The sequence below is a fragment of the Theobroma cacao genome, chromosome 6, assembly GCF_000208745.1.
Source record: "Theobroma cacao cultivar B97-61/B2 chromosome 6, Criollo_cocoa_genome_V2, whole genome shotgun sequence".
NCBI classification, from domain to species: domain Eukaryota; kingdom Viridiplantae; phylum Streptophyta; class Magnoliopsida; order Malvales; family Malvaceae; genus Theobroma; species Theobroma cacao.
In genome coordinates this window covers 16021477-16036001 of record NC_030855.1, presented here as the reverse complement: position 1 = coordinate 16036001, position 14525 = coordinate 16021477, and the positions used below count along the sequence as shown (strand labels likewise).

Here is a 14525-nt window from a genome sequence, read left to right as displayed (position 1 = left end):
ATATTATATTAGCCATGTCATGCTGTCGAAATGTTTATTGATTTGGTGGGTTATTTGATTAGCTTACTGCAGTGGGCGGGTTTTCGTGGACTAGCCTATTAGAGGGGTACGGTAAATCCCGTTATATTTTACCTTAGTATGAGAAGCGTAGAGGGTATCTCCTAAGGTAAAGTTTAGAGTTCACTTCACGTCGAACCACCACGTGAGGATGAAACTCAGCCAACGCCAAGGAATGACTATATTTTAAAAGTAAAAACATGTTTTATGGGTATATGTCGTTTTAACATCCTTGACGGACTCGGTTGGATGCACGGGCCAAGGTGTCCCCAAGTATGAGTTTTGGCACAAGCCAAGTTTTTAAGAGAATCATAAGCCTTGTTGATTATTTTGATGAAATATAATTATTTTATATGAATTGAAATGAGTTTTGGAATATTATGATGGGATGATTTAACTGTCTCTATTTACTCGGCTTTAGATGTTGTAGATGAACTTTGCTTACTCACTGAGTTTATAAAAACTCACCCCTTCTTTTTACCCATTTCAGGCTCAGGACAGTCTGTAGACAGCCGATTTTGTTGAAGGTTGCTTTTGGATTGCATCCTTAGAAATCGAAGGTCTACAGTCTTGTACATATTTGTTTATTTTGAGGGCTCACATGTCCTTGTAGAATATTTTGTATACCTGGCTATGTGTGCCACTGTATGTATGAATTTATTTTGCTTTTACGCTACAAAAATTATTTACGCAGAGTTTTATAAATATTGTTTTATAAGAAAATGAAATATTTTATTTAATATTTTTATTTAATTTGAATAGCTATAATTTCACTTTAAATTGATGAATTAGACAACGAAACTTATTTTTAGACATGAAATGGATGCTTATTACGCGTATATCATATTTTTACCAGGGTTTGAAAATTTTGGATAAAATGACCAAAATACCCCTGTGTAGTAGAAATTACTTTTTGATTGTTTTTGATTTGAAATTAGTCTATATTTCTTTAAAACATGGTATTTAATAACTGTTGCTCACAAGGGAGAAGTAAAACTGATGCGAAAACCTTACAAGGTTTCGATTTGCATTCCGGGTAATGAATGTCAATGGAGACATCGTGACGGTTGTCACGGGCTCGATGGGAATTCCAGGTTGTGACAACTTTCCTCCCTAAAACATGTTTTTTTGAAAAAGATCAGTTCTCCTCCATTTGTCGACTATAAAGTAAGAAAAAAAAGAAAATGTTGTAACCATTTTCACTTTTGACCCATTTACTTTATGAACTTCTTGGTAATACAAGTGTTATTATGCTCGATGAAAGCGCTTTAGTTATAATTTTTTGTTTAGGGTTTGTTTGGTAATCAAAAAATAATTTGTTAGAGAATATTTTTTCAATGTAAAATATTTTATAAGAAAATTTAATGTTTTCTGTTGTTTGAATAAATTGTCAAAAATATTTTCTATCGTTTGAATCATCCTGTGAAAAATATTGTTTTGCTATAATTAGTAGAGTTTTTTGGGTGTTAAGATGATAAATAGGAGTTGATTACAAAGTAATAATGTAATTTGATTTTTACTAATTTGGGATCAAAATAAAAAATGGATATGAAAATTGGTAAAATCAATAATAATATTTTTCAGAAGCCTTTAATGCCTTGTCTTTGCGTCACTTGGAGTGATAGTTTTGTGTTGTTTGGAGTTCCAATTGACTGACATGTGGGTTGGTTGAGTTTGGAGCCTTCTAGACGTGGATTTGGTCGTTTTGGTCTTCCACCCTAAACCACTAGATTTAAGGTCTCCCATACCTATGTTTTTCATTTTTAACTTCATAATCTCCCTTATCATCTCTATTCCCTTTATTAATTCTATTCCACTTAGGCTTATGAATTTCTGTAGCAATTCCATTACCTTATCCTCAGCCATAAGGTTTTAAATAATGGATTAGATCTTTGCCTTTTGTCTCAGTTTGACTTTTTCTAACTTGTGAAACTTTATTTTCTAGGTTATGGGCTTTGCATCCATGTGGGCATGGACCATTTTTGCTCCCCTATTGCCAATTGTTCTCTGTATAAAATTCCAATGCTTTCCTTAGATAAATTATCGTCCTTTAGATAAAAAATAGTTTATAGCAATTAAGTTATTTAGATTCGGTTAACAGGTGTTTATAGATATTAGTTAAGCATTCTCATCTCTAAATATTTTATTTAATGATTAGTGCAATACAATCATTCATACGATTCTTAACTCTTATACAATGATAGTTTACGATTAAAATAACCTCTAATTTTCAAAAAAAATTTCTATCTCATCCTTTTTTTACCATAACACGAAAAATATTAATATTTAACAATTGTGTAACACATCCAAAACCTATATTTATGTGTTTTCACTGTAAAAATATCAATATTATTAATTGTGTAAGATATTTAAAACCTATACTTATATGTATTCATCATATCATTGAAATATTTTTTTATTATAATTATTAGTAAAATTTATTCAATTTATAAATAAAAAATTTTAATTGCATTGAACGATTTTATTAAAAAATATTTTTTAAAATTTTAATAGTATTGAATAATTTAAATATTAATATTTTAAGTTGAATATTAATATATTTTTAATTTTTTTAATATTTTAAGTTAAATATTAATATTTAGCAAATTTATATACTTAGACTTAATATAAGAGTTTTTTTTATGTTATCTGGAAAATGTCTTACACCCCTCAAAGGCGTAAGACATTTTTCGTAGTCAATGGTTGTTTTTCTCATTAACTCATAAAATGTTTTGTTAGCCTTAAAATTATTATAATTTTGATTATGACAAAATGATCAAATTTGCTTAAGCATTATTTGAGTGATCCTTGACAAGCTCTTGAATTGATTTAACTCTCATACATTTGGTCTTACATAGTTACAAGCTTGACTCTTAAAGTTATTGAACTATATCTATAAGCTTGTATGACTTAGTTGTATATGTGCTTATGATTCTCATTCATTAAAGTCGAATTTAAAGATTAAAGGAAAATCTAAATGCACTCATTAAGGGAGAGTTTTAAATATCTTTTTTAATGATGACAGAAAGAGGGAGAAGGAATACTAAGTTAAATAGAGTTTGATAGGTCTTTATGTTTAATTTATGTGTATGATGCTTTGTTATGGTTTTGTGCTACTTATTATGGATATGTAATATATCTTGCTTAGCTACTATGAATATTGTATATCTTGCTTAGCTACTATGGATATTGTATATCTTGTTTAGCTATTGTAGATATTATAAATATGTTATTGCAAATCTTAAAAAAAGAAACTAGATGCATTAACTAAGGAGGAGCAATCCTCATTATGTATAAAGATTTAAAGCTTTCATACTGAACATGGATAGTGCACTCTTAACTAAGAGTGTTTTTTCATTATCAAAATAAGAGAGAGAATGTTGATTCCATGTGTTTTAATGATAACAAAACATTCTCATTTATTGGTGTTTAATTATATTATTTAAGTGTGTAGGGAAAACTTTAAATTTTTTAATATATTTGTTGTTCGAAAGCAAGTCGAGAAGCTTGCTGTGTTACAAGAATCGTTAATCAGTTAAAAGAACAAAGTACAAAGGGCTAAGTGGAAGCAGAAAAATGTTAACTGATTAACATAAGGCCTTAATTAATTAAGACTATCCAGGGCACTATATAAAAGTAAGATAGAAAAGTGTTAATTAGTTAGCACAAGGCTTAACTGATTAAGAGGGTATTGAAAGCGAAACACAAAAGCTTGCTAGTCGTTTAAGTAAAGGGGCTAATCGGTTAAAGCTCGAGTTTGAAGTACCAAAAAGCATCAAAAATTCAAATTTAAAGAGTGAGTACTTCAAACTTGATTGGAAAAAATCAAGATAGTGGATATAAGTCAAAAGGATCGAACCACAATAAATATTTATGTTTTGTCAGTTTTCTTTACCCTCTCTTTACTTGGTGATTTTCTGCCTTTAAAAGTTTTAAACTCTCCTTTCGAAAATCCTTCAAAAGTTTTCAACTTTTAGAGTTTCTTTCAAATTTTTTAAAACTGTTATTCACCCCCTTCTAACACTCCATTAAGACTAACATGTTTTACATTTGAAATAAATTTTCTATCTTCCAAATAAGCATAAATCTTGAAAATATTTTTTGATAAATATTTTACATCAAAACAAACAAACCTTTATTTTCTAACTAAAGAAAATGACAAAATCCTTCCATATCTTACATGAATAGCCCTGCCCAACTAAACTCTACATAATTGACACGTAACTAAAAAGTTAATTGAATGGTCCTTCCATATAATAGTGAAAAGCCTATTTTTATGGAAACTAGACATGAAAATTTGTGTTTTCATATTTTAATAGTGTCCTTATAATATAAGGTATTAATTGTTATACGGATAAACACAAATAAGACACAATAATGAATTATATTAGGATCTTAAATACGTACATATTTAATAAATGTGTAACACTATATGACACAACTAACTCGTTTATTAAATGTATGGGATTAAATTTTATGCAACATGAAAAGATTTATTCACGTGATTAAAGTTTATGTAATTTATAACCTATTTACATGATTAACATACAATTGATATAATTAGAATGATTAAAACATAATTAAAATAATTAGATTAAAATATAATTCCATTATTTAAATTTATAATAAAAAATTATAAATATCATAATATTTATTATATAGAATAAAATTCACTATTAATAAATTTTAATTATTATAAAAATATTAATATTTATATAGGTCAATAAATGGAGCTTCATCGTGTACTAAATGTATTTACTTGACACATAAATATGATTACATAAATGGATAATATATAGCCTTGTGGCACCACAAGACATTGTCTGCGAGTACACGATAATACAATTAATTACTCGTATATTAAATAGATTAAGCAAATTTGACATGATTAAGATGTGTCGACATAATTAATACACGCAACACGACACGATTATTCAAAACTTAAACTCATTTAAATTCGTGTTGTATTAGTATCATATTATTATGTCATATACAAAATTATCAAACATATCAAAAACATTACACGTGAAATTTGGTACCAATCAAAGTCAAGTTACAATGAATGAAGCAAAAGAAAAAACCGGGTCTCTTTTCTAAAACTTGGACAATTAGATATACCAAAACATTGAAATAAAAAAAGCATGAATCTAAAGCTTTTCTTTTTCTTTTGATGATTTCAAAACAAAGAGTACGGCTTTTTATAACTCATGGGCTGACTCATGATGGAGAAAGCCCTCCCTAACCCCAACAACGAGAGTGACCTTCTGAAACGAACTAACAAAACATTCAAGCATTTGAAGGTTGTGAATGAAGATAAAGATGAGGATACGAAGACTTCTGTTGTTGTTGAAAATGGTTTTGATCATGTTAATGAGAAATCCTCATATAAAGATATGTTGACTGGTTCTAAAGATTCTTAGCAATCTTTTTGGAAAAAGTGGGATGATGTAAAGCATGGGGATGAGATGCAATTTGATGAGGTGATCTCTGATGATGAATCAGACTCAAACCAATCACCATGTGTGGAAGGACAAAAACTGAGGGTTTGTTTTACAAAGGGGAAGAAGGCGATGAGGAGCCCTTGGCGTAAAGCCTTGATCATGAAATTGCTTGGATAGGTGCTTGGTTTTCAAACCTTGACGGCTAGAATAAACATCATTGGAAACTTGAAGGGAGGTATTAGGTGATTGACTTTGGTCATGATTACTTTCTCTTCAAGTTTGAAAAGAGATCATATTACAAGCATGTTCTTGAAGGAGGTCTTTGGATCATTTGGGGGCATTACCTTACAGTTAAACAGAGGGCTTTTAATTTCAATCCTAGTTTGGACAAGATCAATAAGATTATTGTGTGGATACATTTCTTGGGTTTGCTTATGGAATATTATAATAATCTTACACTATCAAGAATGAGGACTCATGCAAGAAAGGTTATTCGCATTGACTGAAATATTGAAGAAGCTTTGAGAGGTCATTTTGCTCGTTTGTATGTCAAGCTTGATCTCACCAAGTCTTTAGTGTACAAGATGCAAGTTGGCAAACATATTTAGAGAGTGGAGTATGAGGAAATCCACCTCATTTGTTTTGAATGTGGAAGGTGTGGACATAGGTAAGAGGTTTATCCGAGTGTTCTTGTGGCTGCGACACCATTGACGGAGGAACTTTTGGCCACTTCTGATGAGAAATCAAATGTCACACTGGAGAAGAACTTTCGGCTTTGGATGATAGCCCAATGACGGAACCACAAACCATAAAAACGAGAAAGCTTCGTTAATGGAAAAGAATCAAGGAAAAGTGATTTGTAAGTGTATGCTTTACAAGCCAATCGAATTTGATTAAAGATACACTTTGTTTCTTATATTTTAGATATTCTTTTATCCTTTTATTAATAAATATTGAGGTATTTACTTTATCAATAAATCAATGGATGCGAAATAGTTTATTATTCACTTATTGGATAAAGCCTTTAGATAAATTTATGCTTTGCAAAGAGATTGTAAAAAGTTATAATTATGACCCTTACGCATAAAAGCATATATCCTAAGTGTTTCTAGCCATTGTATTATAGAGACGGGGCATCTATAATGCTCAAGGTCTGGCACATGTTATGTTCCTCGTATTGGTGGGCAATCGATCTCTTATAATGATAAGTATAGGGATACTTAGAACAAACATGCGAGTGCTTGTTCAAGCTAGAACAAATTCATTGAACATGACCTAACAAGAAAATTCCATTTGGTATCTCACTCAAGTGTCTATGAGGATAATTCTCTAGCCACAACTTTGTAAATCATCCTTAAACTTGTGACACCATTGTTATCTTGTATAAGGAGTGTTATACTTTTATTTCATCTTTCCGGATCCTAATCAAGCCCAAAAAGGATGCCATTGGGTATAGCATGAATTATATAGAGGCATAAGAATTGTCTAGAAAGGAATCATTATCTTAAGTGATAAGCAATGGGAAGTATCTCGTAGACTAGTTGACTTGTATTTGCTTTTATGCAAATCCTTGGCGAAGGTAAAATGAGGATTTAGGAAAAATGAGTTTTCAAGGAATCTTCATTGAGCAAAATTTAAGGACAATAGCAAACATGGAAAGATATAAAACGTACTCATTCCAAGGTACATGATGATGGGATTGAATTACATAGATAAACTGTGTACTAACTAGGTTGGTCCAACCACATTGACCTTTCTAATAATTGGGAGTCATGATGTATTACTAGACACCAATCTTGGTCTATGAGTATGGATTGATCAATTAGAGAATTGAAGATTAATTAAATAGAGATTTGATTAATCTAATTCTAAATACGATTTAGGATGACAATTATACTCATTGCTAACATAATTAGAAACCTAATGGGTTACACACATAAGGTCAATTGTCAAAATTAATTTGAAGTTTAATTAGATGTAATCTAATTGATTTTATAGAAACTTAATCCGATTAAGTGTTACACTAAATCAAATGTGATTTGATAGAGTATAAAGGAAAAGGGAAATTGACAAAATCCATGAAGTATGGGATTTGCGATTTCTATTGGTTGGGCTAAGGATATCGACCTCGCATGGATTATTCTTTCTGGCTTTGTTTTGGACTTGACTTATGTGTTTTAATTATTTTGGGCCAAGTCACACTTAAGTTTGATAGTTAATTATACTTGTATAATTAAACAAAGATCTAATTAGGCCCGATTAGTGCAAGACATATTCTAATCTTTGTAGGACATGAAATATGTCAATTCACTCTATAAAAAGATCTTTTAGCCACCCCTTGTGGTCGAGAGAAGAGTTTTGATTTTTGTCTCTTAACTCTTGAGAAAGAATTACAAAAGAAATAAAAACACAAGAGAGTTCTAAGTTGAGAATTTGCTAATATAAGCTTTGGTTAAGGGATTCATTCACTCCTAATGAAGAGATTTCTGCAAATCATTATGTGGATCACCATTAAAGGTAGGATAATTGTGTTGTTGTAGTTTGATAAGTCGTACTTGGTATACAATAAGTCACAAACGAAAATCAAAGAGGATTCCACCAAAGAAAGAAGGCATCAAACTTTCAGTTACATGTCGAAATTCTTCTCTTGTAGTTTTCTTATATTAATTTCCAATTAAAGTGATCCATGAATTAAGGGATTGAAAATTTAATATTCCGTTATGCATGACCTGCCTTAGCATGATTCGAATCCCCAACATGATTCTAGGAGAAATGATAGCCAGAAACCAGCTAAGATTAATGAGTAGACCCCCAATGGTTCAGGGCTAATATCTCAGAACAAATTTGCTAGCTTGGTAAAGGGATTTTCAGATAGAGTTAATGAAGAAGTTCCTACTATGGAGTCTACTAGTGGTGAGGTTCCTAATTCCATGCAGTGTAATTTAAACAAGGATAAACTAAAGAATGTTGCTAAGCCTAGTCAACAAAAAAAGAAAGACCAACATGGAACGATTAACTCTAAGGTAGTGGACCCTGTGATCAAACGTTCACTTAAGGGAATTTCTAAATTTATTTTTCAAGCTGGTACTTCTTTGAAGCAAGGTGGTCAAGTATTTAAGGCTAGGCCTAAAAATAATAAGAGCTCTAACGTTAAGCAAACTGGCATTAAAATTAAGGAGGGTGGTTTGTCATTAAAGCCTCCTAATAGTAGCTTCGGTAGTTTTTATCTGATTCGCCACTTTTCTGATACAAACTTAAGTTCTTTTCCTTAATAGCACCGCCCATTTCAAAGGAAGGTGGAAATGAGCAGGTGAGGTCGACTGAAGTTGATAAAGCTATAATGATGGACACAACTATTGTAGCAGATGAGAACAACTTGGTTTTGTCAAATGTTTCGATGGAAGGTGGTGGCTTACCGTCACTTGGGGATCACTAGATGTCTCGAACACCATGGGGGTGTTATTTCTTCTCCTTAATAATATCTTATGTCTATATTATTTTGGAATTATCGAGGTGCAAGCAGTGCTAAGTTTTTACATCATGCAAAAGAGCTGGTTGTTGTTCATAGGTTTTATATAGTAGTCATAGTTGAGCCTAAGATTAATGGAATCGAAGCAGAAAGGATCATTCGATGACTAAGTTTTGATTTTTGTACTAGAGTGGATGTTAGAGGTTTTTCTGGTGGCCTTTGGGTTTTGTGGTAGACTAGCATTGGGAATGTTCAAGTCTTTGAGAAAAAAGGGCAATTTATCTCTATCTTTATCACGGATGGTGGAGGAGAATGTTGGGCTTTCACTGTTGTGTACGCAAGTCTTAATCATACTACCTAAATGTTTCTTTAGAACTATTTGAAGGTCTTTGATGAGTTTGATCGAGTTCCCTGGTTGTTATTGGGAAAATTTAATGAAATCCCCTTTAGCTCTAGAAGCAAGGGGGCTGTAAGAGAGCCTAGGAAGAATGGAACTTTTTTGGGAAGGTTTGATCAACAGAAGCCTTATTGACCTCGAAGTGGTGGGATGTCGATTTACCTAGACTAGTAATCAAGGTGGTGGAAATTTGGTAAAGAAGAGACTTGATAGAGTCATGTGTAATGCGGCTTGGAGAAGTAAATTTGCTGAGGCTTTAGTTATTAATCTTCCAAGAGCCCAAAGTGATCATTGTCCGGTTCTTGTTAATTTGTATAGAAGAACTCCTATTCATAAAGACTTGAGGCCTTTTCGTTTTGAGATTGCTAGGTTGTCTCATGATTCTTTTATGGACTTTATCAAGAATGCATGGAGAAGGGGGGATAATCTTCATGTCAACCTTACAGACTTTGAAGCAACTCTCGAGGAATGTGATGTGACTATTTTTGGTCATGTGTTCAAGAGAAAGAGACGTTTATTAGCTCATTTAAATGGGATTCAAAAGGCCTTGGAGGTGCAGCCTGATCCTTCTTTATTTCAATTTGGAGGAAAAACTTGCTTCGAATTATAATAGTGTGCTTTTGCAAGAAGAATTGATTTGGTTCCAGAAGTTACGTTCGAACTGGGTCTAGTTTGGTAATCAAAATACCAAATTCTTTCATACAACCACGATGATTGGGAGGAATCAAAATGGCAGATGACAAGTGGTGTAATGATCCATTGGAACTCAAATCCTTGGTTATTAATTTTTTTCATGCACCGTTATAAGGAAAATTCAATTAGTGTTAATATTGATGATATGTGTCCTCAATCTTAGTTTGCTTTTAATGAAAGATAGATCCTAGAATTTTCTCCTAGGAAGATGAAATCTATAGAGCTTTTAGTTCTATGGCCCCTTTCAAGGCTCCAGGTCGGGATAGTTTCCAACCAGGTTTCTATCATGCAAATTAAGAGATTGTGAAGGAGTTAGTTTGCAGGTTCGTCAAAGAGCCCTTTCTTGCAAGATAGTTTGATGAATCCCTTAGTAAGGTATTAGTGATGTTTATTCCGAAAGTGGACCATTTAGAAAAAGGATCACAGTTTCAATCGATTAGTCTCTGCAATGTCCTATGGCATCAATATCCTTAGCAACTCTGATGGGCAATTTAGGATCACAGTTTCAAGGCATCAATATCCTTGAATAGAAATATCCTATGGGATGCTATTGGTGGTAAAAAGAAAGTTGTTCTTATCAAATGGGATATAGTGTGTTGTCCGAAGAGAATAGGTGGTTTAGGAATACGAAAAACTGCTGAGATGAATAAAGCTCTTCTATCCAAGTTGGGATGGAAAATTGAAGATGGCGATCAAGGGTTGCGGGCACATGTTCTTAGAGCTAAATATTTGAAAGGTAAGCCTTTGATCCACGCGATTACCAAATCTAATACTTCTTGCACCTGGAGAAGTATTTGCTCAACTAGAGAGCTGGTTAAACAAGGCTGCTCCAAGTTGGTTACAATGGGAGAAACGCTTATTTTTGGCATGATCAATGCTTAGATGACAAACCACTGGTAAAGGTATGTGATTGAGCTATGAACCTATCGACAAATGATGTTGTAAGTGATTTCTTTGATGAGAATGGGAGATGGAAACCTGATAAGCTGAATGATCTTCTACAAGGCTTGCACGACTAAATGTCTTTGGTGCATCTGTTTCCCAACAAAACTGATCCAATCATTTAGTCCTCTTCCCCTAATGGTTATTTCTCAGTTAATTCTGCTTATTCATTGACACAAAACCATGCTGCCACTTCCTTTGCTTGGTCTCGAATATGGAACATTAGATGGTCGCCTAGAATTCGTCATTTTTTCTGGTTGGTTGGACATAATTGTATTCTTACAAGAGAGGCCTGCTTTCAGGGAAAGCTTTAAAATACCTCTCAACGTCCAAGATGTGATGCTGAAATGGAGAATATATTGCATGTTTTAAGGGATTGCTTTAACTCTCAAGCCATTTGGAGAAACAAGATTCATGGTGCTCACCTTGATCACTTTAATGGTCTTTCTTTGCACGAATGGCTCCTTTACAATTTTAATAGAAAGGATGTCCTTGTGGAAGGCTCTAGATAGCATTGTTAAGATGAATGTCGATGCAGCTCCTATTTCTAATCCAAGAGAGTTTAGCATGGTAGGTTTATGTCCAAATAACCGTAGATATTGGATCTTTGGATTCATGGGCAGACTTGATATGGGCACTATTCTGAAGGCTAAATTACATGCTATTTATATGGGACTTGCGCTTGCTTGGGATCATGGTTGTCAACTGATTGTGGTTGAATCGGACTCTAAACTTGCTGTCCAAAAGATTCACCAAACAATTCAAGATAAATCCTCTTTCACCTGTTATTCATTCTATTCAACCGTTAATGTTGAAAGATTGAGTATGCTCGATACATCATATTTATAGGGAGGCAAATTTCTGTGCTGATTTTCTTGCTACGAAGGCTCAATTGGGGGAATTTGAAGTTATTAAGCTACATTCTCCACCAACTGAGCTATCTTTTTGGCTTCAAGATGATTTAGTTGGTGTTGCTAGGCCTAGAGCTGTGGTAGATTAAGCGGTTACCGCTGCCATGTACTCAAAAACAAATGAAGTCATGAACTACGTACATTACATTGTTCCATTTAAATTCACCTGTTTCTGAGGAAAGAATCAATGAAAGAAATAGCGATGCCAAAATAAAGTCAGAATTGGATCTCTTCCATACGAAGCAAGGCCCCAGTTGACCACCTCAATGCTACAAAGAAAAATTAAAAACAAAAATAGGAAATGTAGTCATTATTAAGTCCCATAAATGTCAAGCTTCAGCCCTCGATGATCACAAAATTCACATGGAATAAGATTATCCCTACTACTTCACATTGAATGCATAACATGAATAAATCCAGAAAAGCAAACCGGTGAACAATTGCTCAGATCATCAAAGGATGCTCCACTCACTGCACATTGTGCCCACTCCATAAACAACAATCACAACCATCTCAAAACCTGGCAGCCCGTTCAACCAGATCTTTGTACTCATCACTTACAAAAGACTTTACTTTGAGCATAGCGTTTTTACTATCAGGCCTCACTGGAGACTCATACTTTATCCCAATTACAGTTGCCAAACCTGTCAAAAAAAAAAAACAAATTAAAAGCAAATTCCACCACATAAATAGAAGTCTCATGTAGATGGACATCTTCTGTATATAAGACCTGCACTCTTACACTTGTGAATCCTATACATGCAACTAGTTCATGGTTTGTATAAATGGTATACAAGCATTTTAAATGCATTTAGGTAATTCCTAACACCAATTTTTATTGCCTATGAATAAATTCAGAATTCAAATACAGAATTTTACATCTTTGTTAGTAGTTGGGTCTGCTTTGTCAGGTATTGCAGTTGTGAAAACTATGGTGGAAAAACTAGGATTGAAAACTGTACTAGAAACAGCTATGGAAAAGCAATTTTGCACCAGAGTGTTTGACATACTATGATAATAGTATTGTGATGAGATCAAATATCCCGAAAGGACGTGATGCTAAAATGCAATTGTTTTCATTTAAAACCCAATTCCCAGAGTTATCTCTATGTTATACTTTTCAAAATTATCTTAATTTTTAATCAAACATTTTGAAAAAGCAAAAAGAAAATATAAGAGAAAGTGAGGCCTTATTATACCAACATTTATTCCATGTAGAGGAGATGGACTTGCTTTGTAATGAATAAGATAAAAGCAAAAGAGCAGTGTTAAATTGACATGTACAAAGGTAGAAGCACAACTGCACAATAATGGTAATGCAGGTGCCCACCTGCTTTAGTATTAGGCAGTACAATTTCAAGCCTAATTTGACAATTTTTTTTTTTTTTTGAAAGCACACTAGGACCCTTATGCCAACTGAAGTCTTTGTACTATTTGCTAAAGACTTCTTTTGACATATAATAACCGGCCTGTGCATCATCAAGAACTGAACAATTACAAAAACCATCACCACTTCAAGTTCAGTGGTTGCATCAAAATCCTAAGTTAAGCTGAGCACATTGTGCTACAGCTATCTACCCTTTACCAAAGAAACCCAAGAAAAACATAAACGAAGGGAGCTCAGCAAACATTAATAAATCTTCGTCACTCCCTTGAAGCTTAAGACCAGCTTAGAACAAAAATTTGGTAACGCAACAGTGGAAACACAAATTTGGTAGATTTGCAGTGGAAATATGATTTAGAAGTGATTTTCATAAAAAATTGTGGCTGCAATGTAGGGAGATAAAATGACCAATAAACTTAAAACGTTATACGTAAAGTGAATCATTCAATCAATAAAAGCATTTTTATTTGACTTTTGAAGTTACTGAACATTAAATAGTCAAAAAGGACTACCAAGAAAAATTAGTTACTTTTCTGATACAGTCGTACGATCAAATAAGGCAGTTAATATCTAAAAAAAATTCTAAATAATGTCACAAGATGAATACTAACTCATATATTTGTAATAAAACACAAATATTAACTATATCTGTTACAAGAAAAATAAACATAAGAGACAAAGAAATAAGATTGGCAGAATCTAAACCCTTAAGGGTGTGTTCGGTAAAGAGGGAATAGAGTGGGAATGGAATAGCCATTTTGTAGGTATAGCAAAAGAGATGAATAGCTATTATATAGTTTGGTTCATGAGAATAGAATAGGACAACATTTACTATCATGAATTATTCTAATGTTTGGTTGGCATGAATAATATGAATAACTAAAGAATAAGCAAAAAATGATAAAAATACCTTTTATTATAATATCTAATTTTTAAATTAAAATATTTATTTTTTAATAATTTATTATAAATATTAATAAATTGCTATTTAAAAGTTAATATGATTATTTATTTTAATTTAAAAAAATTAATATTTTATATTTCATTTAAAATATTGATAATATATAGTTAAAACAATAAGTTTTATTATTTTATTTTATTCTTTAATTTTAAAATATTAAAATGTAAAAAAATTATAATTAAATTTTACTTTGATTTTTATGTTTAAAATAGTAAATTTTTATAATTTATAATTAAAACTTAAACCTTTTTATTTTAAATTCATTTTAAT

The 14525-nt window shown here is 32.2% G+C and overlaps 1 protein-coding gene across 1 annotated transcript in view; it reads right to left on the bottom strand.

The window, feature by feature from the left end:
* The window catches only part of LOC18595865, an 11806-nt gene continuing 9317 nt past the window's right edge, over positions 12037-14525 (bottom strand). Inside the window, exon 11 of the mRNA XM_018123971.1 lies at positions 12037-12554. Within this exon, the coding sequence (XP_017979460.1) occupies positions 12424-12554 (131 nt within the window). The 3' untranslated portion in view covers positions 12037-12423. The remainder of the gene's footprint in view (positions 12555-14525) is intronic.